Below are 27672 nucleotides of genomic sequence, written 5' to 3'. Positions count from 1 at the left end.
ACCCATTCTGAGTATGAAATGGTGATTTTGACAAGATATACTTCACTGATTATCATGAGAACTATGATGACACTTTCTGAATAGAAAATCTTCTCACAATACATAGTTGTGGTGAAAACCCTAACATTTTCAAGGCTTTGGTGCATTAATCCAACATGGCAAACTATAATTACATTGTGGTGAACATAAAACTGGAACAATAATCAAAACTTGTGAAATGTTAATACCTCATACTGTGTAATGATGCCATTTGGTTCCATTGGTTCTTTCCAGTTCAGGAAGATCTTGTCTTCAAATGGGGTTCCCTTCAATGATTTTACAGGCACAGTACCAGGCACTGCAGAAACAGAAGCAAAACAATTCTATTAAGGCCAAACAAAATATCAGTTCTATCTGTCTAATTGGATTTTGGTCTTGGGACCAATATAAATTATAAAGTGAGATATCTGAGTTGGCCAGCAGGAACGTGAGGCAATGAGTCACGGCCATAGATGCTGGCGGTGCCTTCCAGTGGGCCAGCTCCCCCCCCACCAACCAGGAAGAAGCTCAGCGGAGGAAGTTCCACCCAGTCCTACGGCTTCTGTGAAGACCATGCAGCTCCGAAGACTGTAAACATTTTTAACCTTTGTGAGCTAACAGGCAAAACATTACAAATTATTTTAATCACTTAGAAGATATTAATAGGAAGGTAGACCTTCTATATGATAGATATACCTTACATTTAAAGACACTTTAGGACACAGGACCATCGGGGAAGGAAGGTGAGGGGATGACTTATGGCAATGTTCATTTGGTCAATAATTATCCTAGCCCTAAGGCCTTTTGTATGGGGGGTTATCCATCTATGCCCCAAACAAAATACCCCACTCAGCAGAGACTTCTGCAATCCAATAGACTAGTTCTGGAGGTACCCAACAATTATAACAACAGAGGAACAATAGAGAAAGATAGGGCTGCTAATAATATTCCAGAACTTATTCATGCTGAAGAGACTCCTTACCATCAGACCTCATCTGCTGAGATGGAGAATTAGAGCTAGGAGAGTATTTAAAGACCTAGTAATATGCCCCCAAAAGCAGGGTTGAGTGGGAACACCCTAAGAGATGACCCAACCCCTGCCATAGTAAGGAACCACCCCTTGGAAGTAACAAGACAAGTGGGTTCATCCACAAATCATATACAAATCCATAATTTTGGCCCCCAAACCTGCCCTCAACTTATATGTGAATTGTGGTTAGTCCAGCCTATTTGAGCCATTCAAGCATTGTGATCTGCCCCACTGCCAAATTATATAACAGTAATATGGGTAAAATGATGTACTATATTTTGTTTCATTTAATTGTAATTATATTTTAAATGTATTGTAAGTGTTTCAATTATGGTTTTAATATGTAGTTATTTAATTCTTTTTAACTTTTTTAAATTTCTAGAAGTCACGTTAGATCCCATCCCTGGAGAAAAGTAAAGCATAAATCTATAAATAAATAATCCGTAATAAATATGTTTTCTTTCTGTAAATTCGTGTTCATTATTAGTATTCAGATTATAGTCCAAGTCACTAGTCAGTCAACTCAAAATCTTTCTGGATTTCAATTCAACAAGACGTTTCTGAAGAAGCCCTAGAGCTCTTTGTGAATAGCAGATCATTTGGAGAAATATTGTATATTATGTGGACAACTGTGGGAAAATGTGAAAACTCAAACAAGCATTTATTTTTTAAATACCAAACCCTTTATTCATCAAGTCCTTTAAATTATTTTTTTTCTGTGCAGTTTTTTCAACATGCAAAGAGTTTCATGTCTGACATTTCATTATGATTTATTTTCAAAATATATTGGAATTTTGTAATGCAAGACAGAAACTAAAAATAAACATTAGGTCAAAGGAAATATTGTACAGATTGCTAGTTGTATCATGAAATAGCAAGAAATTCTTCACAAGTGCTAGACTTATTTCTGACTGCATGAAACTATAAATAACATGCAGACCCTTGGGCAAGCAACTTAATTTGATAAATTAAAAAGAAATTCATAGTGTAAAAGGACCATAGCTACACAGATGAGATTTCCTCATCTTGCATGAGATATATTTATCCATCAGGCAGCTGAAGATGGCTGTTCATTGCTTCACAGGGACTCCAAAAGAGATGACAGCTGATGCGCCTTGACAGCCCCTCTGTGCGGTTTTGTGGCACTTGCTGATGTGCTGTAGGCACCATCCCTTTTTCTATGGGGATGCTCTGTGCTTCTCTTATCTACAGTTCAAATGAAGCGTGTATTTGCACAGGGCCTAGCCCAGGTGATAGACTTCCTTTGGCAGTCGAATGTGCACACGCCAGACTGCAATGAAATATGTCTAGCAAATGAACATGGTTGTATTATGTACAATGCTTGAGTGTTCACTGCAAGACACAGTCACTTACAGCTGCAAATTTATAGCCTACTCCAGTGCTTTCTGTCTGGATACGAGACCATAGAAGTGGAAATCACCATAATAGAATAAATTTACAATTCAGGAGCTAAAGAACAGCTTGGTTAGTTTAGACTGATGTATGATTTTATGCCTCACTACTGATAACTTCTTTGTTCCTTTGCCCCTCAGAACCTGCCTGGTAACCATACTGAAGTGACAGAAGAAGCCACAGCATGGAAATAATTTCCAGTTAAGGAGGAAATCAGGGATCAACGACCTGTGACTTTTGGCCTAGTTTTAAATGCCCTTGTACAATATATCTGTTTGGACTTCTGGAAGCAGTGATTTTTCCTTTGGCCAGTAGCCTATTGGGCAAAGCAGAATGGAGAGAATTGGGAATAAGGGAGGAAAACAGAAATATGGGGGAAAGAGCATGGTAGACAGAAAAGGGTTGCTCCTACTCAGAAATGGCTTCAGCCTTAAGGAAATTTAGACTGTTATGGGCGGGGGAAGCTCTCCCACCTATCCCTAGACTTAGGCTACATCTACATTGCAGAATTAATGCAATTTGACACCATTTAAACTGCCATGGATAAATGTTATGAAATCATGGGAGTTGTAGTTTTACAAAGTCTTTATCAAAGAAAGCTGTTGCTTCATCAAATTAGATTTTTTAAAATAATTACAATTTTTTTTTATAAAATACAAATTGCATGCAATAACATCCTGTGGAAACTTACTGATAGTGCATGGGGAGCAGACCCAGCATTACTAAGAACATCAGCCCTGGCCTTGTCTTACTCAACTACTGAGTATGCCTGCCCCATCTGGCCCAAACCTGCCCACTGTGGGTGAATACAATGAATGAAACATAATCACAGGATTAAACCAAAACCTGCCGATAAGACTTTATACACTAGCTGGCATCCCCCCTGCCCGATGTGTGATGGGAAGTTTCTGCTATTGCGAGAGAAATAAGGTTGAACACTGCAAAAGTCATCCACTGTATGGCTATCAGCCTCTTCCCAGCAGACTTAAATAAAGGAAAAGTTTCATGAGAACTCCTCTTAATGTTCCTCCAGCAACAGCAAAAATATCCCTGTGGGCAGAAAAATCAGGCAGTTCCAACTGGATGGATCCTATGAGGGTCCTCCTCCAGGGGCAAACCAAGAAAGAACAACTTGAAAGTCCCTGAATAGACTCAAAAGATAACCTGGCAAAATGGCACTACCTAAAAGAACCCTCCGGTTTGTGCAATTGTGGAGCACAACAAACAACTCAGCATTCTACAACTTAATTCTACAGTGTGCATCCTGAGAAATCTCTTATCTGTCCATAGTATATAAGCTCTCCAGAAAATAGAGAGGGGGGGGGTTATATACTATCTTATCATTTTCTACCTTATCCTTAGAAATCAACAACAGAGGAAGCATGCCTCCATAATGCATTATGTCTGTAATTTATAGTTGAAGTTGAATCTGGACCATTTCCATGGTGTGCTGTATGTTATGACCAAAATTCTCCAATTGCTAATCCATAACCACAAGTGTTAAGTGCTTTTGCACCTTCTTGTTTCTTTTCTTCATCTCATTTTGACTGTGTATATGTGTGTCAATTCTTTGCTTCTTCTGCTGGAGATGTGATAAGCTGGATATAGAGCCTTGACTACTGATTGTGATTCATGGATGTAGGAGAGTTGGAATGACGAAATTGTCACCACAGCATTTGAAACACAGTATGCAAACATATAGAATTTCACATTTTTTAATAAGGATATAAATAATAGGTTTTAAAAAATCTAGAGTTGGCAACTTTGTGTCTGCAGAAAATTTATATCTTTCTTCATATTCCCATGCTTCTTTTTAAGGATCTCAAGTGATAGAAACCTGTACACAAATTGAATTATACATTGCATTCAAATATTTTACTAGTGAAAACAGAGTTGATGTGAGACTGCATCATTATTTAACAAAAATGTTGTCAACAAGATAACTTCAGACTGAAATATCTCAAAAACCAGTATTAAAATAGAAGACAGAAACTGGGCATATAAAGATAGGATAATACTAGGAATAGTTTGCTCTTGCATCCTGAACATAGATGGTATATTCATATTTACATAGATAAGAAATCTTGCTAAACTGCCTATTCCCAATGAGGGTTCATTAACATCTATTAGATTTTTTTATCTCCCATTTGAGAAAAAGGCAACAAACTACTGAATGATTCTGCAGGTTGCAAGTCTGTGTGCTAAATTAGTGATTTTCCTTTGAAAAGAATAAAGAGAAAATGATGTCAACTTTGTAATTTTGAAAACAGTCCTGCAACATGATAGAAGCTATGGTATCCAAATTTTGCAAAAACTGATTATAATTGTAACCAATAGAAATTATCTGGCTATCTTACAGAGGAGGAGAAAAATGTGATTCTGCAGTCTCAAAATAGTAGGATAAGTGAAGATTTCAACTCCTATTAAAATATGCCTCTAGTATCCAATAATGATAACAAATACCAGAGCAGGGAAAGAGTCTCCCCATATTCAATATATCTGAGAACAAAGGCTTTCTTGGCTGGAATCACTGGGTGGTTGTAGGTTTTTCAGGCTATATGGCCATGTTCTAGAAGCATTCTCTCCTGACATTTCACCTGCATCTGTGGCAAGCAACCTGAGTACAATTCCTGTCAGCTCTTCACTTTCATGAGGGCTAGGGCACAGGATTCCCATAAAAGTGGAGATTGTGAATATAACCTTGTACTCCCAAGCTGCATTTAACACAACCAAAAAGATATTTGTGGAGCTTGTTTCTAAAAGGTACTAAGTCCATCTGAACAAATTTCACAGGAATTGAAAAAATGTGCTGAGGATATGCATCTTTTGCTATTAAATGCAATTTTCCAAGTTCTGTACTAAAGTTATAGTTTTGATCTATACATAATATTCTACTCTTAGCCAACAACGTGCTGCCACCTGTGCATATAGGTATTCCTTCATTCACTTGCTCGTTGTTGTTGTTGTTGTTGTTCACTCGTTCAGTCGTCTCCGACTCTTCGTGACCTCATGGATCAGCCCATGCCATGCCTGTCGGCCGTCACCATCCCCAGCTCCTTCAAGATCAGTCCAGTCACTTCAAGGATGCCATCCATCCATCTTGCCCTTGGTCGGCCCTTCTTCCTTTTGCCTTCCACTTTCCCCAGCATAATTGTCTTCTCTAGGCTTTCCTGTCTCCTCATGATGTGGCCAAAGTACTTCAGCTTTGTCTCTAGTATCCTTCCCTCCAATGAGCAGTCGGGCTTTATTTCCTGGAGGATGGACTGGTTGGATCTTCTCGCAGTCCAAGGCACTCTCAGCACTTTCCTCCAGCACCGCAGTTCAAAAGCATCTATCTTCCTTCGCTCAGCCTTCCCTAAGGTCCAGCTCTCACATCCGTAGGTTACTACAGTGAATACCATGGCTTTGACTAGGCGCATCTTTGTTGCCAGTCTGATGTCTCTACTCTTTACTATTTTATCGAGACTGGACATTGCTCTCCTCCCAAGAAGTAAGCGTCTTCTGATTTCCTGGCCACAGTCTGCATCTGCAGTAATCTTTGCGCCTAGAAATACAAAGTCTGTCACGGCCTCCACATTTTCTCCCTCTATTTTCCAATTGTCAATCATTCTTGTTGCCATAATCTTGGTTTTTTTGATGTTTAGCTGCAACCCGGCTTTTGCGCTTTCTTCTTTCACCTTGATTAGAAGGCTCCTCAGCTCCTCCTCGCTTTCGGCCATCAGAGTGGTGTCATCTGCATATCTGAGGTTGTTAATGTTTCTTCCAGCAATTTTCACCCCAGCCTTGCATTCATCAAGCCCCGCACATCGCATGATGTGTTCTGCATACAAGTTGAATAGGTTGGGGGAGAGTATGCAGCCTTGCCGTACGCCTTTCCCAATCTTGAACCAGTCTGTTGTTCCGTGGTCAGTTCTGACTGTTGCTACTTGGTGCTTGTACAGATTCCTCAGGAGAGAGACAAGGTGGCTTGGTATGCCCATCCCACCAAGAACTTGCCACAATTTATTATGATCCACACAGTCAAAGGCTTTAGAATAGTCAATGAAGCAAAAATAGATGTTTTTCTGAAACTCCCTGCCTTTCTCCATTATCCAGCGGATATTGGCAATCTGGTCTCTCGTTCCTCTGCCTTTTCTAAACCCAGCTTGAACATCTGGCAACTCTCGCTCCATGTATTGCTGGAGTCTTCCTTGCAGGATCTTGAGCATTACCTTACTGGCAAAGAGAAATAAGGGCCACTGTACGGAAGTTGGAGCAGTCTTTCGCATTTCTCTTTTTTGGTATGGGGATACAAGTTGATTTTTTCCAGTCTGATGGCCATTCTTGTGTTTTCCATATTTGCTGGCATATGGCATGCATCACCTTGACAGCATCATCTTTTAAGATTTTAAACAGTTCAGCTGGGATCCCGTCGTCTCCTGCTGCCTTGTTGTTAGCATTGCTTCTTAAGGCTCATTCAACCTCACTCCTCAGGATGTCTGGTTCTAATTCATTCACCACACTGTCAAAACTATCCTCGATATTATTATCCTTCCTATACAGATCTTCTGTATAGTCTCGCCACCTTCTCTTGATCTGTTCAGCTTCTGTTAGGTCCCTGCCATCTTTGTTTCTTATCATACCAATTTTTGCCTGAAATTTACCTCCAATGTTTCTAATTTTCTGGAAGAGGTCTCTTGTCCTTCCTATTCTGTTGTCTTCTTCCACTTCCATGCATTGCTTATTTAAAAATAGTTCCTTATCTCTTCTGGCTAACCTCTGGAATTGCGCATTTAACTGGGCATATCTCCCCTTATCCCTGTTTCCTTTTGCTTTCCTCCTTTCTTGGGCTACTTCCAGTGTCTCAGCAGACAACCATTTTGCCTTCTTGGTTTTCTTTTTCTTTGGGACGTACTTTGTTGCCGCCTCCTGAACAATGTCTCGGACTTCTGTCCATAGTTCTTCTGGGACTCTGTTTACTAAATCTAGTCCTTCAAATTTGTTCTTCACTTCCACTGTATATTCGCTAGGAATGTTAGTGAGATCATATCTAACTGGTCTGTGTATTTTCCCTGATCTCTTTAGTTTTATTTTAAATTGAGCAATAAGAAGTTCGTGATTTGAGCTACAGTCTGCCCCAGGTCTTGTTTTCACTGACTGGATGGATGTCCGCCACCTTTGGCTGCAAAAGATGTAGTCAATCTGATTTCGATGCTGACCATCTGGTGAAGTCCATGTATAAAGTTTAGGTTGTTGGAAGAGAGTGTTTGTTATACACAGCGAGTTTTCCTGGCAAAATTCTATCAGTCTGCGTCCCACTTCATTTTGTTCTCCCTGACCATGCTTGCCTGTGATCCCAGTTGTCATTTGACTTCCCACCTTGGCATTCCAGTCTCCTGTAATGAAAATAATGTCTCTTTTTGGTGTATTATCCAGTAGGTCCTGCAGATCCTCATAGAAGTGATCTACTTCTGCTTCTTCAGCAGCTGTGGTTGGGGCGTATATTTGGATCACGGTGATGTTGAAAGGCTTTCCTTGCACTCGAATTGAGATCATTCTGTCATTTTTTGGGTTGTATCCAAGCACTGCATTAGCGAATTTCTTATTAATTATGAAGGCTACTCCATTTCTTCGATGTTCCTCTTGTCCGCAGTAGTAGATCTGGTGGTCATCTGATGTGAAGTGGCCCATTCCAGTCCATTTCAGTTTGCTGACCCCCAGAATGTCTATCTTTAGTCTTGACATCTCACCAATAACAACATCCAATTTGCCCTGGCTCATAGATCTTACATTCCAGGTTCCTATGGTGTGTTGATCTTTAGAGCATCGGATTCGTCGTTCACCTCCAGTACCGTCAGCCGCTAGCCTTCCTTTCGGCTTTGAGCTAGCTGCATCATCACATCTGAGGCTAGTTGAACTTATCCTCTGCTCCTCACTTGCTCACTCAGTCATATTAATTAATATTAGTCATATTAATGGGAAAGAAGAAGGGGAACCCTATCTCATCCCCTTTCTAACTGCATGAGTGAGCTGAAGAAGTGTGGGCAGCTGGGGCTAGTCATTCCATCAGTTTGATTTCCTCTAGTGACATCAGTGTTATTGAAGTCCCTCTTAAAATGGTATAGGGCACTAGTGGAGGCAGTGACAAATATAGGAATCTGTGATAGACAAATCCATGAACACTTAAACTCCAAATGTGAATGGCTGATTGCACGTACTTTTCCCCAATGAAGTGATTGATTGCTATTCTCTTGAGAAGAAAAAGAAATAAAAAATAATGGGCTTGCACCTTTTAGAGGCAATGTGTCTGATTTTTTTTATTATTCCTAGAGGCAAGTCCTTTGCACTTGATTTTTGTCAAGCAGTTTTGAAATTGTTAAATGGTGATACCATCATTGCATTGAAGAACATCAGAACATCTACAAAAGCCCATTTAGTCCAATCTACAATTTTTCATATTGGCCAACTAGATGTCTGCGGAAGCTTGTAAAATGGACGAGGGCAAGAACATCATCCTACTCATATTCCCCAGTAGCTAGTAACTGTTTCTGATTATGGAAGTAATATACAACCATCAGAAATAGTACCCACTATCCTAGGTACTTCTTTCCTTTAATCAACCAAATGAACATTGTTGTCCTCTAGACAGCCAGCTGTCTGGTCATAAACATTGGTATCATTGGATTTTGCTTCACTTTTGAAGCTTACGAATACTTGCAATCTATATATGCTCAACACAAAATAAATACATACTGTTGCTTTCCCAGTGTGTTTGTTTTTCTCTCTCCATAGCTTATTGATACACTACAGCAAATCATATCTCCATTGTAAATCATAGTTAGTGCAAACTACGAAGCTAAGGCAGACATAGGCAAATCCAAGCCGGCGGGCTGGACACGGCCTCTCAGCTCTTCCCTCTGGCCCCTGCTTTCTTCGGGCCTTCTCTCAACAGGCTGCGAGGAGGACTCTTTAGGCACCAACTGTCCCCACCAACTGCACCATTTTGGAGTTCAGTGCCATATTTATGCCGATGATACCCAACTCCATAACTCTTTCCCACCAAAAGTCAAGAATCCTGTTCTGATCCTGAACTGGCCCCTATTGTCAGAAATTGACTGGATGACAGTGAATAGGTTGAAACTAAATTTTGACAAGACAGAGGTATTCCTGGTCAATCGTAAGGTAGATCAGGGTATGGGGATTCAACCTGTGTTGGATGGGGTTGCATTCCTCCTGAAGATATAGGTTTGCAGTCTGGGGGTGATACTGGATTCATCACTGACCCTGGAACCTCAGGTGTCAGGGGTGATCAGAAGAGCCTTTGCACTTTTAAAGCTTGTGCGCCAGCTGTGCTCATACCTTGAGACACCAGATCTGGCGATGGTAATATATACCTTAGTTACATCTTGATTGGCCTACTGAAACATGCTCTATGTGGGACTACCTTTAAAGAGTGTTCAAAATATTCAACTGGTTCAGAGATCAGCAGTCAGGTTACTAACTGGAGCTCCGAACAGGGAGAGAACAACCCTATGTCATGGCAGCTTCACTGGCTTCCAGTTACCTTTAAAGTCCTAAACCGTTTGTGTCCAGACTTCCTGATAAACTGCCTCTTCTCATATGAACCTGCACGGATGCGGCAGTCATCAGAGGATACCCTCCTCCCAATCCCTCCCCTGTAGGTGGGGACAAGTGAGTGGGCCTTCTCTGCAGGTGCCCCCTGCCTCTGGAACTCTCTCCCAAAGGAAATTAGAATGTGTCCTTTGCTGTCCTCTTTCAGAAAGCTATTAAAACTCACCTTTGCTCCCAGGCATATGAAGAGCCTAACATCTAAAGATCTGGCTTGTTAAATAAGGGCTGCATTTCTGGATATGGCTTTTAATTCCAGTTGTGACTTTTAACTTTGGCCGTGGTTTTTAACCTTGTTTTATTTTTTAAATGTTTTGTGTGAAATGGTTTTTTATTGACTTTTTATGATGATTTATTTTATGATTGATTGTTTATGATGCTTTGTTTAGTATTTCATGTTGTTAGCTGCCCTGAGTCCCCACAGGGAGATGGGGTGGGATACAAATAAAATTTTGATTGTTTGATTGACCACTGCTGTACATTGAAATACACAAATAACTATAGAAAACATTTTGTAAAACATGGAAATCCAATGATGTACTAGTATTTCACAAGTTTGTATTTTAAAATTTCCTTACATTCTAATTACTCAGAGACAAACCCAAATACATAAACATTACATTACTTCCACATATTATAACTTCCATCCAATTAGAAACTTCATTTAATGCTATTTTAATTTGTGTAAAATTACAATTCATAAAGTATAATCACTAAAGAGCTTTGTAAACATCTAAAGTATTCTTTATTTTCCCCCAAACAGGGTGAATAAAACTATCTTGTTAGCAGAATTAAATAAAGGGTTTTTCAATGCAGAATTCTCAGCATATGTTATTCTAAATATTTGGGAAGCTGAGAGATCAAAACAATCCCAGTATGACTTTGCTGAAGTTACTTCAATGACTTTACCCAGATGTTCACAGTAGGCCTAAACACTAGGCATAATACTGCTGGGCAAATCCCCAGAATGCTTCCCATGAAAATACTCTCTCAGTCACCCACAGCCATGCTGGACATGACGTCTGACCAGAATGTCAAATGTTACTTTTAAAAGTTAGTTATTATAATAATTGATATTATGGAAAAGCATTGCACTGTCATTAGTTACTGTAATGTCAAAAAGTTCCTTGTTGTATTACTTGTTATTTTTCATTTCTATTCTGGTCAACATGCCTCTAACATACCTTTTAAAAACCACCAAGATAGAAAATCTAGCAGGAAAACTTTACTTATTACACATTAATAAGGTAAATGTCCTTGATCAATATTAGTAAAAGCTGTTCTGGATCCAGTACACAGAGAAAGGCAGAACATCAAACAAACAATGGTTTGTTGCAGATCACTAATGGTACATCTGCACTGTAGAAATTAATAAGGCACCATCAATTTTTGACAGAGATGGCTAAAATTCTTGTAAAACTACAACTCCCATGATTTCATAACAATAAGTCATAGTAGTTAAATGTGACAAACTGTATCACTTCTAGTGTAACTTGTTACTTGTAACTTCCAAAGTTTGCTTGTGAATGCAAGAATGAAATCTCCTTTAATTTTAACCAGTCAATAACAGTAATTACTATTCAACATTGAACCTAGTCAAAGGGGAGATTTGTAAGTGAGGGGAGGGAGAAAACAGCAAATGTGGTATTGTGGCTCATTCACTACCCTATTACTATTCTTTGTATATTTAAGCCAGACTTAGTTCTTTTCATATAATATTAAAGAGCTTCATAAGCCAAAAATTCTTTTTGTCCATGTCCAAGTTATTTACACTGATGTGTGTTGACATGGCTGTCATTTTCATGTGGGTATATACAAATGACACCTCTTAAGGCCTGTTACAAAATGCACAGTGATTCACAGTATGAAGATGCAACAAGTAATCATCAAGCTGGAGAAGGGGGGAAAGAACGAGGAGAGAAAGCAACACAATGGACAGCTTCAATCAACACTTGCTTTGCCGACTACAGAAAAGGACCTGAGAAAAATGTTAACCTACCATCTTCATCTGTTTGGATAATTGTCTCTTCACTCTCTTTTCTTCCTTCGGGGTTAGTCAGGATCATTTTGAGGCTCACATTTGTGTAAGGAGGCAGGTGATTCACAACATGTTGAGGAGCTTTGGGATCCATATCCAAGCAGTCCGCCTTGCTTTCGTTGTGACCACGGAAGTAATGGTAGCAGATGGTGACATTAAAAGTGTGGCAGCGAGTGATATTGTAACCTAAAGATTCCCAATCGACAGCAATACGTCGGGCTTGGATCTCAGCAATCTTCAGGGTTTTCGGCGTTCTCATTGGTTCTGAAAAATGCAAAATGTAATTAAGGCTAGAAATAGTTACAAACTTCAAAAAATGTCCTACCAAAAATTTGGAGCTGCATTTGAGACTGGACTGAAGAGATTTGGGTTCTAGTCCCCATTGAGCAATGAAGCATACTGGATTGCTCTCACTCTTTCAGACTCACAGACAGTCCCATAGCCAGAGGGGGAGGGGTGGGATTTAAGGGTCCCCCCCCCCAAATGTGTCAGGTTAAAAAAAGACCTGGTTTCCAGTTAAATTTCATGAGTAAACTAAGTTTTCTTGAACCTGACACATTGGGGAGGGGGAGGTGAACCCCTAACACCTCCCCCCCCCCCCGGGCTATGGGCCTGCTCACAGGGTGGTGTGAGAGTGAGCCAAGACCTTGAATTAACTGCAGCAAAGCTAAGGCACATATGTAATAAATAAATAAATTCAGGATGGGCCCTGTATCCATGAGGAAGATGTTCATGAGTCTACTGTGAAAACATCACTGGATAATAGTGAACACGATTGAAATGAACAACTTCTGCTGGAAGTAACCATAGAACTACTTGGGAGTACCTAAAGAGGTATCCCTGAAGAAACATACCACAGAATAGTGGTTCCCAACCTCTTTTTTTATCAGAGACCACTTGGAAGTACCTAAAGAGGTACCCTGGAAGAAGCATACCATAGACCAGTGGTTCCTAACCTTTTGTTGATCAGGGACCACTTGACCACAGACCACTCTCTAACATTAGTACCAAAAGGTTTATGAAACGGGTTATGGTCAACTTTAGATTCAGTTATTGGGGGTGCTGATTCAGAAAATTGCATTGGAAAGATCACATCAGCCCTGTTTTCTGATTCAGAACATATGTCATTCAGTAGTCACCATCTGCTCACTCACAGAAAACCATATTAAATAATCTAGAGCTGATGTGGTAGTAGTAATCTTTCGTGGGTAGTTAGCCCCCCCCCCCTCCTGACATCCCTGTTGCCTTGAGGGTCTTGCAAGACCAGTTGCTTTTGTTGCCACGTGTATTTGTGGCAACGGTGTAGCAATGGTGAGGTCACGACCCATATTTTTGTCCTTGCAGACCACTGGTGGTCCATGGACCACAGGTTGGGAAGCACTGCCATAGACCTTATCCAGTATCCAGTAAACTAAGAAAATTCCAAGAGAGGGCACATTTTGTTCAATTTGTATAGGTGAAACCACCAGCTTCTGTCTCACAGGTAGGGCAAGCATACTGCAATTACATTATTTTATTAATACTATTACAATAAAAAATAAATAAATGTAAAAGCTTTGATGTGTGATTCTGATATAGTATATTGTACATTAATATAAAATGTATGGATATATAAGGGAGGGAGGGGGGAGGGAATATGGGGCTTCCAGGGGTGGATTAGGTCCACCATGCAGAACAGATTTCCTTTAGTTTGTAGAACAAACATCATTCTTAACTGTATTGTTGAAGGCTTTCATGGCCGGAATCACTGGGTTGTTGTAGGTTTTTTGGGGGCTTTATGGCCATGTTCTAGAGGCATTTTCTCCTGACGTTTTGCCTGCATCTATGGCAAGCATCCTCAGAGGCACTGAGGTACCTCTGAGGATGCTTGCCATATATGTAGGTGAAACATCAGGAGAAAATGCCTTTAGAACATGGCCATATAGCCCAAAAAAACCTACAACAACCCAATCATTCTTAACTGCTGCTCCTCCTGTAAACATTCAAATATTAACATTTATGTATATTAAAATAAAATATTTAAATTAGTTGACAAGTTTGGCTAAATCACAATATTTGACAAAAACAAGAAAATTCCACACCAAGGATCACAACTGCTGTAGCAATGCTCGTTTTTTTGGGGCATGTACTAAATTTGAGTAAATTGGATAATATATCATCCTGGTGAAAAGTCAACATGTTCTGCACTGTGATTTATCATGCCACCGAGCAATGCTGTTTACTAATTACACTAATTGCTCTACTAAACTAGCAGTAACCAAAATGATACAGATATTAATTAAAATATATTACTTGGATAATGTGGTTATTTATTTACTCACAACAGTAAGTCCCAAAAAACAATCTATAAAATCATTTTGAAAAATCTAGCATCAGGTTCTTTCTTCAATTCCCCCAAAGAAGCTAACATCTTAGCTGGTAAAGATATACATATTCACCCGAGCTTAACCAATAATATGTGCAGAGATCTTCAACTGGATGAAAAGAAAGGCACATAACTTATTTCTCTCTCTGGGCACCTGTCAATCTATCATCCACTCCCCAGAGTATTAATCTCTCATGCAAGACTAAATTTATAGCCTGACTTAATTAAAACATTCGTGTAATGAAAGTCATGCCCATGACTTCTAATGCACTTAAAAACACACGGCACACGCGTTCTAAACTCTCAGTATATTCATTTACCACAGCAATTTAATGTTTGCATGCATTAACTTTCTCCCAAATTCTGGATGAATCTATTCACAAACATCTTCAATGAGCAAAAAATGTGTTTCTTTTCATGCTTAAGCCTTCACTGTTTTAGAGAATGTTCGTTTAGTAAACTAAAAATCTTAGCTAAGCAAACAGCACAAGGCACAGATGGTACAGCAAAACAGGGGCACCATTAAATGTGTTCAAGCATACAGTTTACAAGACAATACAAACATCTAACCACCCCCATGTCCCTAATCCTTGTGATACATTCATAAATAATCAAACGTGTGCTTTTCTGAATTAAACTGCCATACATGGATTAATCATCTTGCCCACAATGACTAGATTCCCACTTGGATTTCTTTGTTTTTCTCTCAAATCCGTACAGTGTCTTTAAGCTGTTTTACTTTGCTTTAATTGTTAAACATAATCACAAACTGTTTATTGTTTTAAATTTAAGTCACCCCTAATGATTTTAGATTGATTTTACCTGCACACTTATGATATAGCATGTGATACAAATGTTTAAATGCATAAGGTGAAATTTTTACAGAAGGATATTTCAGCAAGGAGAAACATTCGGCAGAGGGCAGGAGGGGAGACTTGGATTTGAGACAAACAAACGAACATTATAGCCCACAAAGCAATGAAATCTGAACATGGCTATATTTATAGACTCACTGGTTCCTGAGAAAAGGACTCTGAATGGTTAGACACTGCATTTTTTCAATGCTTATTCTTTGGGTTTTGCAACCTAACTCCAACCAATCTGCAATAAAACTAAGGTTTTCACACTCTGGGGAATATGTTTTTAGAATGTCACAACACAGTCAATTCCTGGTTGGAATTCAAAGGGTCATGAACTCATAATGGCCTTTTACAAACTGGGCAACTTGGAAGGCGCTGAACAGACTACACTCTGGCACCACAAGATGCAGAGCCAACCTTAAGAAATGGGGCTACAAAGTGGAATCCATGACATGCGAGTGTGGAGAAAAGCAAACTACAGACCACCTACTACAATGTAACCTGAGCCCTGTCGCATGCACAATGGAAGACCTTCTAATAGCAACACCAGAGGCACTCCAAGTAGCCAGCTACTGGTCAAAGGACATTTAATTGAATGCCAAGTCTGCAAACTTTGTGTGTGTGTGTGTGTGTGTGTGTATTTTATAAATACAATACAACTGTTTGGTTTGCTCCTGACACAATAAATAAATAAGCTCCCTCAACATTATTAATTCTAAAATTATCATACTAGGAAATGGTATTTTGATAATACATATCCAGTTGATGGAAGAGCATACAACTCCTTTATTTAAATAGAGTCAATGTCTACATGTTATTTCCATGCAGAATGAATAACTGAAGGGTTATCTAGTGTGGGTCCAGGCAATCTGAATACAGGGATATTGTATGGCCGAACAAAGAGCTCTTTCAGACCATTTGTCTTTGTCCTTCTACCTTCAGAGGGGATATAGGTGGGGATATAAACCTTCTAGATGGAAGTTACCAATTTCTGTAGCTCCCCTCCAAAGGAGATTATCATTTCAGTCTATCTGCTAGCAGATCTTTTTATATTAATGCAGTCTTCAAGGAACTCACTGGTTCCTGAAAAAAGGGCTCTGGATGGATACTGTATTTTATCATATATAATTTAATTATTTTAAATTGGTTTGAATTCAATTCTATTTAATTACTAGAATTAGTTTTATTATGATTTAGCAAAAGGAAACTTCGTTTTGTTTAACCAAACCTCCAGTCTCAGTCTGGTAGAAAGAAAAGTCAGAAACCAAATTAATTTGAAAAATAAATAAATCTTTCTTCAGGTTTAGGTAAGAAACAGTCAAGACAATTCCAGATTTTTGCATATTTTGAGGTCAGAAGGGACAGTGTCTGCTTCTGATACATTGCTGGTAAGCAATGGAAGAAATTGCATATTCCTCCTGACTAAGCTTACCTGTTCCTGCAAAAGGTTGAGCTGACCTTAGTTAGATCCCATTTGGATGTAACTTTGAAAAGTGTTCAGCTGGTACAATAGTTGTAGCCATAGTGTTAACTGGGGCATGTTATAACATCACATAAGTACAACAACAGCATCACTGGTTACTAGTTTGTCTCCAGGCATATTTCACAATGTGGGTCATGACCCATTAAAGCTATTCATTTTAAGTTCAGGCTGTCTGACAGAGAGTAGTTGCCTATATGATCCCACCTAGCTATCGAGATTATCAAGACAAGACTTTCTCTCTGCCTCACCACCTTCACAGACATAGTTGTTGTGATGTTAAATGAGCCTTTTTGGTGGCTACCCCTCTTTGTCCTTCCACTTGCTAGCAAAGACCTCTCCCCCCCCCCCCACCCCTTTCTAACAGGATTTTAGAACTCAAGAACTTCTTAAAAATACGTTATATAGAAGATGTTGAACTGTTTTAATATTGTCAAAGTCTTTCATGGCTGGAATCACAGGGTTGCTTGTTGAAGGCTTTCATGGCTGGAATCACTGGGTTGTTTTAATATTGTTAATAGTTTAATTCTATTTTCATGATGATCTTGTGTATTTCAGCTACACTGTACTTATTTTATTTTGTAAAAATGCCTTAAAGCAAAGCATAAATAAAGAAGATGGATGAAAATTGTCACATTAATAATATATTAAAACATACATACATTTAGCACACCTTCCTTTAAACACAACCTCTTTCCTGGATTACTTTCTATAGTCATGAGTGTCACTATCAGGGTGAGATCCATGTGGTGTGTTTTAAAACACTTTTATCTATACTTAGGATACTAGAGCCAATCCTCTCTTTTCTTACATGCCCCAGGTTCCTAATGGAAAATATTCTTCTACAGAAAAAAAATGAAAAAGGAAGTACTTTTTTAATGACAATACTAAGAGAGAAAGCTAACCTTGCTTTCTTTCCATATGCTATTTTTTAAAAAGGAAAAACATTAAATTTCAGGTTGACCCAGAATATAACTTGCTCCATTTCTTGGAGATTAAATGGTCTAGAAAAGTGGTTCTCAACTTTTAACCTACTGGATATTTTGAATTTCATTTTCCTGACCAGATTTCCTTTGCTATGCTAGTTGAGGCTTCTGGAAATTGATGTTGAAAGCAAATGGAGGACCAAAGATTGAGAATCATTAGTCTAGAACAGGGGTTCTCAAAACTGTGCTCCATGGAGCCCTTGTGGCTCTGCAAATGATAGTGAAGGGCTTCCACAGTGCCCTGCTGCTTCTCACCTCCTCCTCATTCCTCCTCCAGAGAAATGCTGGTAAATTAAAGTTTGAGCTGCCAGAAACAACAGCAGCAGCATCCTCCTGGGGCACAGATGCTCTTCTCCCCCACCTTCCTCGCTGTCTAGACTCTTTTTCTCACTACCCAGACCCCCCCAATCTTTCTTTGCTTCCAAAAAACTATCCCCCCCCCCCCACACACACACACTGCTCAGAGGGTGCTTTGACTGTGGTTTTCCTGCATAGTAGAAGGGGGTTGACTGGATTGTCCAGCCCATGCCTGAAATAGATACACTAGATAGATAGATAGATAGATAGATAGATAGATAGATAGATAGATCAACAGGCAGACAGACAGACACACTATACATGTGCACGCACACACACTCACATTTCTTGGGGCCCTACAAGAAAAAATTGCTTTAAAAAGGGTTCTGCGGCTGAAAAACTCCTGGTATAGAAAAACTTCTTATCTGGTCATACCCAGTATGGCCAAATATTTTAGGAACTTGTAGAAGTTACACTGAGAAGACTTGGCCTAGACAGTCTAAACATGGTGCCCCTTTCTCAAAGGTTTCCACTATCCATAAGATACTGCAATCCTGTCTGGAAGACCATTGCTTTCATGATTCCCCTTAAAAGCAAAGATTAAGAAGCTGATGAGAAGTTTCTATTTGTAACCCTGAATTTCTAGGTGTTTTGACTAAGTTTCTTCCCAACAAGAACACTAATAAGCATTCTAACTGCATCACATCAGGCATAAAAGGAGTCAAGCCGCTGCTAATCTTGGGAGTAAAAGCGTTCTCTAAAATGTAACAAATGTCTCCAGGTATTTGGCAGGTTGGCTGAAGGTATCCTTTATTTTTCCTGCCAGAGCATGGGGAGAAGGAAGGAAAGACAGCTTAAGATTTCTCACCTCTGTGCACACCCTTGGCAGTAACCAGTCATATTCTGTTGAGGTCGAGATGGTAATTAGAGTCTGCAGCATCTCTCAACAGCCTTGGTAAACTTTGCCAACTGTCCCACTGCTGCTGAAAATGATGCTTTAAAATGCAAGTTTTGCTCTCTTCCTGGAGCAACGTTTGTAATCACGTCCCTAGAGATCAGGTTCAATTGTTTTAAACTAGGGCACCACAAAGCCTCCATCTGTAGAGCCTCTGTAGAAAGTAATCTCCTAATAATTATATTTTCCAATAAGAGGCTGTTAGACTGTTTAGTAAATTCCAAAACCTTAATTGCATCTCATTAAGAACAATTTTATTCAAAACAGGAAGAGAACCAATGTTTCCCACTTATTGCTCTTTGGGACTGTTTCTCTGCCCTAAAAAACACTGCTGGAGCCCTCTTGCAACTTAATTCTAGTTGCAGAGTTTTCCTAGAGGGAGGCTATATTTCCAAAGGGCATCCAGGTATTCTTTTTATTATTTCCACCTTCAAAGAGACTCATAAGAACATTCCTTCACAAACACACTAAACAAAATTGTTAATTAAATTCAAGGAATGCTCATTCTTCTAACAAATTATCCTGTGTACATTAGGAACTGAAAAGAAAACTAACTCATTACTAAGTTTCAAAAAGTTGCTGTATGCCAAGGCATCACATATCCTCAGGGTAAATAATTATACAGTTGTTTGTTACATCGTTTCTGCATGTCAAGGGATTTAGTTCCTATTTACCAATCAATAATATATCTTGATCTCCATTATTGGAGGGCAGAGGTGAGTCCAAGTAGTTTTAAATCTGGCTGCCACATAAATAAGGACACAGAAGGCAGTCTAAGCTTTCTTGTAGTCAGTCTGGCAGAATTAGTCATGTCAATCTAAGGTACAATCAAATGTACATACTTTGAGAGTTGAGGCATGAGAAAAACTGTACTTTTGATGTATGTTTTACTTTCCAGTATATGGCTCAGAGAAGAGGCAAGCATAGCACCCTCATGCTTCGTACGTGCAAGACGGTGTCCCCTTCCCCTTTCTTTGTGGGTCCAATCTTATTTAGAGTAGAGCCAGAATTCACTGTGTAAGCACCATAACTGCAAAGTTTATTCGTGTAAAGACCATGTAGGAATCATCAGACACATAAAACATTTTCCTAAAGTGATCTACTCTAGTCCATGAATTATGACTGTGCCATGTTAAATTTACTGGGCTTTAAGGTCTTTAAGATGCTTTCCCTGTAATAGTCTAACATGTCCATCTCAGTTTCCTTCAATTCACCCACACACAACCTTGTGACTTGTACACTCCCAAATCTGATATGGAATACAGGGAAATTTATTGAAGCAGATTTTGGATTTATGGAGGACAAAATGAGAAAGTTACACTGTAATGGCAACACTGGATATAATCTACACAGTTTGGTAAACTTTCCAATACAGTGCCTTCATTTTTTTAAAAGTGGTCATCTACCCTAATATGGTGGCAGGTATATAACATGAAGCCCATCAGCCTGCACCTCTGAGAAGAAGAGTATCCATATAAATGAGAAAGAGAATCTTATAAAAGGATTGAAAATCAGAGGAAAACTAACCTCAACTTGCATTTTTAAAAGGTATATATGCACCCTTATTCAAATGGTATTTGGCAGGTCAGGAATAATATTCATAAATGAATAGTCCTCTTATGTGATATTTATGACTTCCAATGATCTGCTAACTCATTTTAAAAAGTAACAAAATATAACTTGGAACTTGAATACTATATTTGATTTCCGCTGATTGAGGATCAAAGGCAACTTTACTGAGGCTATGAATCTTTTCTAGGACTAGAATCCAATGCTACCCTTCTGTGCCAGCACAATTGAGGAACTTTAAAATACCATTATGTGAAACCTAATAAAAATATAATGATTAATGGATTTCTAACTATGGGTCCAGATGAACTATGAGTCCAGACGGCCCTCAGCATGTATGCACTGCAAAATGAGATGACCTCCCCACTCCCACCTTATCCACTCCATATTTTCCGGATCTGTGCAGACATATGTTTGCTCTGTTAGTGCCACATGCAGGAACCATGTTATGGTGATTTGTTTTTAAGAAGTCACACATGCCTGGGTAAGCCCGCCTCAATGTGAGCTTGTTTGCAAGAACACCTCCCATTTGCACTATTGGGGGCCACAAAGCAATGGTTGCTTATCTTTTTTTCTTATCATAATGCATGCAAATATACATCATGCTTAAGGTGTCTTTAGCCATTATATGGAGATGTGCTAATAATGATAGATAGGTATACTGATATTTAATTATATACATACAGATTCACACACACACACACACACACACAGGCAATTTTTTTTAAATCAACCATGATTGAACCCACTTCCTGGTAGAAACGATCATATGATCTGCTAGCCCTTGTCATCTTCCAGCTTCAATGAGAAGACATCCTCTCCCAGCTTCAATGGGAAGCCATATGTCGGGGATGCCACACATAAATAAAATGCTTTGGTCAGAATCTGGGGTAAAAGGCAATTCTTTTAAAAGCTGTTTCAGGGGCAAAGAAATAGTTGGAATGTAAATCATCACAAACATTGTGTGTTAGGATAGTTGCCAATACATTGTAAGACTTTTTTGTCCAGGAAGACAGGACCTCAGATGCCTATTTAGTCATCCTCACCCTTCACATACCTTCTACACTATTTGAGTCTCTTGGTGAATACATCCATGACTTCATGAATGTATGAGTGGCAGGATCCATTCTCCCATTATGTGAACTAACACATGTTCTGCTGAATTTTTTTTTCAATGTTTCTCATTATCTATTTTCAATATCCTGTTTAACACATCTTATTTTTTTATTATTGCCAGTGGCTGATGTGTTGAATGTCAAGTTCTAAACCTCCCAAGGGACAAAATGTATTCTCCTTTAGTAGTAGTAATGAAGGAGAAAATACGCAGTCTCCAGATGACAATCATGTATATACAAAAGAAATTGCAAGCACAGCAGGCAGCCTGGCTTTAGTTACTTACACAACTTTATGGATCAGAAGGATTGGGCACAACTTTATATGATACAATGAGTAATAGCTTCAGTAATTCTCCAAAGGTTAATAATAGACAGATAGATAGAAGGAAGACAGAGAACCTGTTGACCCACAAGCCACCTTTCAATAGCAGAATGATTCAATAAATAGCTTGAGATAATGGCTAAAATGAAATTCAATTTCTTTCGCCCTCGATAAGCAACACATGATATGACAGGTCAATATCAGTGTCGCTTTGTAGAGATTATCTCCATTTATTCAGAGACTGTTTTCAAAACAAAAGGCTTCCACTGTTAGAAGAAAAACAAGGAGAGCAACATGCATCTCTTCAAAACCAATTTAAATGATAAAACACATTACCCGCTGTCAATCAAAGGAAAATAGAATATGTCCCAAAGCTTGTGACAAAAAGGCTATTTCTCAAAGATGTACACAGGGATAGGACACTCAAGCATGACAAGTGTTTTGCCTTTGCTGCTTTTCAACAGAAATCCTATAGGTTGATCACAATGCACAATTTCAATTCCATTTATCTGAAATAAAAGGGAAGTAGCTTTTCTGGTTGGAAGATAACACACACATTTGTCAGTGTGAAATTGGAAACAATGAGACAAATTTCATTTCAGAGGCAGGGGATGTCAATAAAGAGAGTGGCAATGGTATCTGATGCCTTTTGCAGTTTTTTTTTTTCTTCCACTGAGTTCTCTTGTTCCCAGGTTAAAAGATGTAATCAGAAGCCAGACTAAAGATCCTATGACCAAAATGGTATGTCCTCACTTGCATACATGGGGCAGTTAGTACTGAAATGATTAAACCCCTCTTTGAAAGCCAGCATATCATAGCAACTTCAAGTGTGATGGCTTAGAAGATAAAAAGCTGCTGGTTTCAGTATCACTTTAGCATGAAAGCATTTCCTTCTCTGGCATAAGAGTACTAATATTGGCCTGATTTATAAAAAAAACAAACAAAAACTAAATGGTGTTATGATGGTTCCAGACATACTGGCTGGGCACTTCATTACCCGTGAGTTACCTCAATTTGTTTATTTATTCCCTACTTTTTAACAATATTCTTTTAAAAGATAGCTAATAATTACTCTGTTGAGTGACTTTCTTTCCTGAATTAGTCATGCTAAACACTCAACAGAGAGACTCTTGTTTGCCCATGTATCCTGGTAACCCAAAGGTAAGGCAAAGAAAACCTCACTATCCCTCCACCTCCAAACAAATATTGGCTTATAGGTCAGAAATGACTTGAAGGCACATCATAACAAGGACTAAGAGAGTATGGCTGGGGAGATCCATGGCTGATCACAGAGTCAATCTCCTGAAGTCCTTGACCAATACCTAAACCAATACAGGTGTGCCTCAGTTAATGAAGTATATGTGTTAACAGAAGGTTTTGTATTACAGGCATAAATAACATGGAAAGAATAGGATTAGCTTCCTACACAAAAAAGAGAAGAGCAGATCAACACGTTTCAGCAAACTGTTTATTCAAACTTAACAATAGGCATGTGTGAAATGAAACTAGATCGGGGCTTCCTGCAGATATAAAACTGCAACCCAACATTCAATGTTCTGCTTCACCACTGTCCTAGTGTCAAAATTGCAAATAACTTCCAGCTGGACACAGGATGAATAGGAAAAAGGGTGGCTGTGTAAGCACATGAAGACTGTAAAAAGACTGAGGCATGCCTATAGACCACATTGGCTCTCTTTCACCACCATAATATGATAATATTACATTCACTGAGAAGCACTTTCTTACAGAAAAGAACAGTGGCACGGAGAATCATAACAGAACTACAAAAATTATCTTTTTGTATTATGTATGTTATGGAAGGTGTTTGAGGGTTTTCTGGTAGTGTCACCAGAGATAAGTACAGTTCTCTCAGCATGACAAACCCAGTATTTAAATGCAGAGGGATCATATACATTGTAATATCTGAAATATTACTATCCCCTTACTTTAATATCAGCAAAGATTAAAACTTGAACTTCACTCAGCATCCTAGGTTTTTGTTCTATTTTTTCTTGTGGGAACTTGACATCAGGCGTGACTATTCATTATTGACTCAATATATGTTATAGGGGCCTGAAGAAAATACCTAAATCATTACCCAGAGCAGTTGCATAGTCACTTCAATAATAAACAGAGAGATAATCAATATATTTTAATACATATCTTTACCTATGCAAAATATATATGTTCTAGATGCAGAGGCATAGTAAAGAGACAAAGATATAACTGCACCAGTGGTGATTACTTGTTGGTTTATCTGATGGAATGTTTATTCCACAGCCTCTACGCATGATTAACAGTTTGCATATCCTTCACCTGTAATCAATAGCTGTGAAGTCTTGTATTAGCTGTAGAGATTAGACATCCCTTGATAATAAATTCAATTGATTTCTTCAGCTTAGATGTAACAATCTCAGAACAATTTTCCTGCATTTAAATTAAAAAGAAATATATAGCCTTCTGAGAGTGGAAATACTTGCACGATTATAAGGTCTGACCTCTTTAAACTCATCTCTCCAGATGAATAAAACCTATCAGGTATAATAAAATGTGAATGAAAATGTCAATAAGCATGAAAATAAAAGAGAGAAAAAGCAAGGGAAATGCAATAGATAGCACAAACTGATGCCAAAGTATCCTTGCTAGAAATTGTAATGGCATAGGCTTTATTTCTTGAAATTATTCTGCCTCTAGAAGAAACTGAGATAAGCAGAATCCTACTTGCTTACCACCAAATCCTAATAAACTTTGTAAATGTAGTTATTTTAAGTGCCAATATTTTGAAAAGTTAGCATGACTTCATGAAAGATATGTGCACCCCACATTTATATAAGTGCTTACTGAAGAAAATAGTGTTCTCTAGCCCCTATTATCACCTGTACCCTTTCCATGAGAAATAGGACATCAACACTGAGGCAAAATCACAATTTCCATTTAATAGAAAGGAGATCTTCCAGGCTCTTCTTCTGTGTGTCTAGTGAGGGAAGTAATTAGGGAAAAATCAGATGCTTCCCACATTCTATACTGTCAAATCTGTGTGGATTTGGACTCAAGAGGGATAACCTAATAGGGGCCTCTATGCCATATAGTCTTTACAGGCATGGCAAGCAAGTTTCTTATTGAAGAGAACAGAAACTTCTATGGCTGTTTAGAGCTGCTTTGGAAATGAAGGAAATAGATATAGTGGAGCTCATAAAGGTAGAAGCCGAATCTTAGGAAGCAGCCTACTGGAAAACTCTTTCTCAACCTCCTCCCCGTTTCCTTGAAAAAGTATTATACTTCCACATGTATTGCTAGATCTCCCTTACTCCTTACTCCTTATCTCATCTAATGGCAGTCTTCCAAACCCAACACTTTCTCCATACACTTGACTGTTTCCTCCTTTCCTAACTACTGTCTCGGCTTTCATGCCGGTGTTGCCTCACTCACAGAATGATATACCTCCAGCATCTCCCAACAGCCAGAGGATGGATCAACTGCATTACTGCCAATTTTCTTCTAGGCATAATAACAGATCGCAGCATCCCAAATTTGGAAGACATAGCAGAAGAGGAGGCAGAGAGCATGGTGATCCTTGATGCCTCCTTACAGACCCCAATTTCCAAGAGAACCAGGAAACTTGGCTACCACTGAGGGATCATGAAAATGATTATTCCTCAACAGCTGGAGGACCACATGTTCTTAGGTCTTTATTTAAAACAAGGAAGGTCACCCATCCTTTCTCTCCACTCTGTAATACAGTGATCCATTATGTCTGCATGTACTGTATATTGTGATTCCATGGAACTCAGTCCCCACTGTTGTAATTATCCAAACAGCTTGACTTAGTACAGTCACTGAGAGTACGTGGAAATGGCTTGGTGTGCAACTTCATTATATTATCTGTTTTAAAACGCATTGCAACTGAAGTGCAAAAAAACAAAAACAAAACCCAACAACAACAACAACACTCATACTCTTTGGTGAGAAAATGAGCATTTTTTTCCTGCAAGAAACAGAAACCTCCCTAGGGACAATTCAAATGAGAATCACAAGGCAAACATAAAGATACAGCTATGAAACCAAATACCTTTGCTCATATAACATACTTTTGTGGGTTTCAGTCAAAGTAAATGAGACAAAGATTTTGCTGCCAGCCTTTACTCCCCACCCCCCACCCCTCTCTCTCTTTGAATACAGAAATCTCAAATATCAGGTTTAGGGGGAGGGGAGAACTGAATCAAAATATATGAAGCAAGGCAAAAGAGTGCTGATAAAGTTAATTTATATATAACAGCCCAGATACTTCTTTCTTCACCCAGTTCTCCGCTATCATGAAGAACTCTCTGAGCTATTTTTTTGTTTTCTAAATGCCAAGATGAGAAAACTGAAAAAGAAAGCTGGAATTAAACTGGAACTTATTATACTGCAATTTGTACAAGCAGCAAGCTTATTTCTTTACTCTGTCTTTCTGCAAAATAGTGGTGTTTTTTCCCCAAAAATCCAAGATCCAAATCCACAAAAAGAATTTTCACAATGCTGGGAGGGCCTATTAAAATATGCAACCATTCATGCAACAAAGAACAAGAGATTAAAGGGGAGATTTATCACAACAAAATCAATTAAAGTGCCACAGAACTCTATTTAGGTATCAACCAGCTAGTCTAAAGAATGTGTGTCCAATCACCAGTTACAATAGTTTTCCCGTAAAGCAAGCAAGCAATAAAATGTGGAACCCCCACTATTTTCTGGCAAACCATTAACTGTTCTTAACTTTGACTGTTTTCTGGTAAAACATTAGTTGTCAAGTTGATTTTGACTTATGACAAATATATCAATGACAGACTGCATCATCAACAGTTCTGCTCAGGTCTTGGAGATTCAGGGTCATGGGTACCCATTGGTAATGTGCTCTGCTCTTACTGCCTTCTACCTTACCAAGCATTATTTTCTGAGGAGAAAAAAAACCCTTAAATCTGGATTCCAGTTCCAGCTATATATTTGTTGTAACACAGACTTTTTGTTCCTGTATTCTTTTATAGTACTTTGGTCTAGTCATTCAATGCCCTGTCTCATCCTATCTCCCACTTTGTCCTATGGTCCTGATTTCTTCTTCAGTCATGATCCCTACTTTGGTCTCTAGCTTCTAACTTAGGTGCTTAATCTAAAGAAGAATTAATACAATGACATGATGGACTCATTCGAAAGCAGAGATGTGATGATGTTCTGAACTGGGGATAGAAAAAATATTCATAAACTTGGGGAAAAAATTACAAAGAAATTTCTTGGGTTTTTGGTGGGGGGTGGGAAGCTCTAATGAAGAGAATACTCCTGATGCTGTTTTATTATTTCTTCTCCTCCTTCAAATAGCCTTTAGGATTACTAATGCCCAGCCCAAGTTCTGGTCTTCTAAGATCTCCACAGGACTCTCAGGAAGATAATGGAAGATAGTATTATCATACAGCACCTATCAGGGCGTAACAGGCTTTTGGATGTTCTTTGTTGTCCCCTGACATCCCTTCAGACCCTGCATGGCTGTGTCAGAGCAGGAACAAAATATGTGCGAGGAAATATTTCCTCACTGAAAAACAAGGTCTAAAACTGGAGCATTTGAAGACCCTCCAACAACAAGAATAA

The 27672-nt window shown here is 38.8% G+C and overlaps 1 protein-coding gene across 14 annotated transcripts in view; it reads right to left on the bottom strand.

Annotated features, from left to right (window-relative positions):
- PTPRK (protein tyrosine phosphatase receptor type K) overlaps positions 1–27672 on the bottom strand; it is a 430669-nt gene that overhangs the window by 94801 nt on the left and 308196 nt on the right. For all 14 annotated transcript variants that reach the window (XM_067466813.1, XM_060753318.2, XM_060753320.2 and 11 more), the window contains exons 8-9: positions 12069–12371; positions 228–337 (exon numbers count right to left, since the gene is read on the bottom strand). In XM_067466813.1, the coding sequence (XP_067322914.1) occupies positions 228–337; positions 12069–12371 (413 nt within the window). The remainder of the gene's footprint in view (positions 1–227; positions 338–12068; positions 12372–27672) is intronic.

The sequence above is a fragment of the Anolis sagrei genome, chromosome 1 (genome assembly GCF_037176765.1).
Source record: "Anolis sagrei isolate rAnoSag1 chromosome 1, rAnoSag1.mat, whole genome shotgun sequence".
In the NCBI taxonomy this organism is placed as follows: domain Eukaryota; kingdom Metazoa; phylum Chordata; class Lepidosauria; order Squamata; family Dactyloidae; genus Anolis; species Anolis sagrei.
Note: the sequence above shows the minus strand (reverse complement) of the source record. Positions and strands in the feature narration are given on the sequence as shown.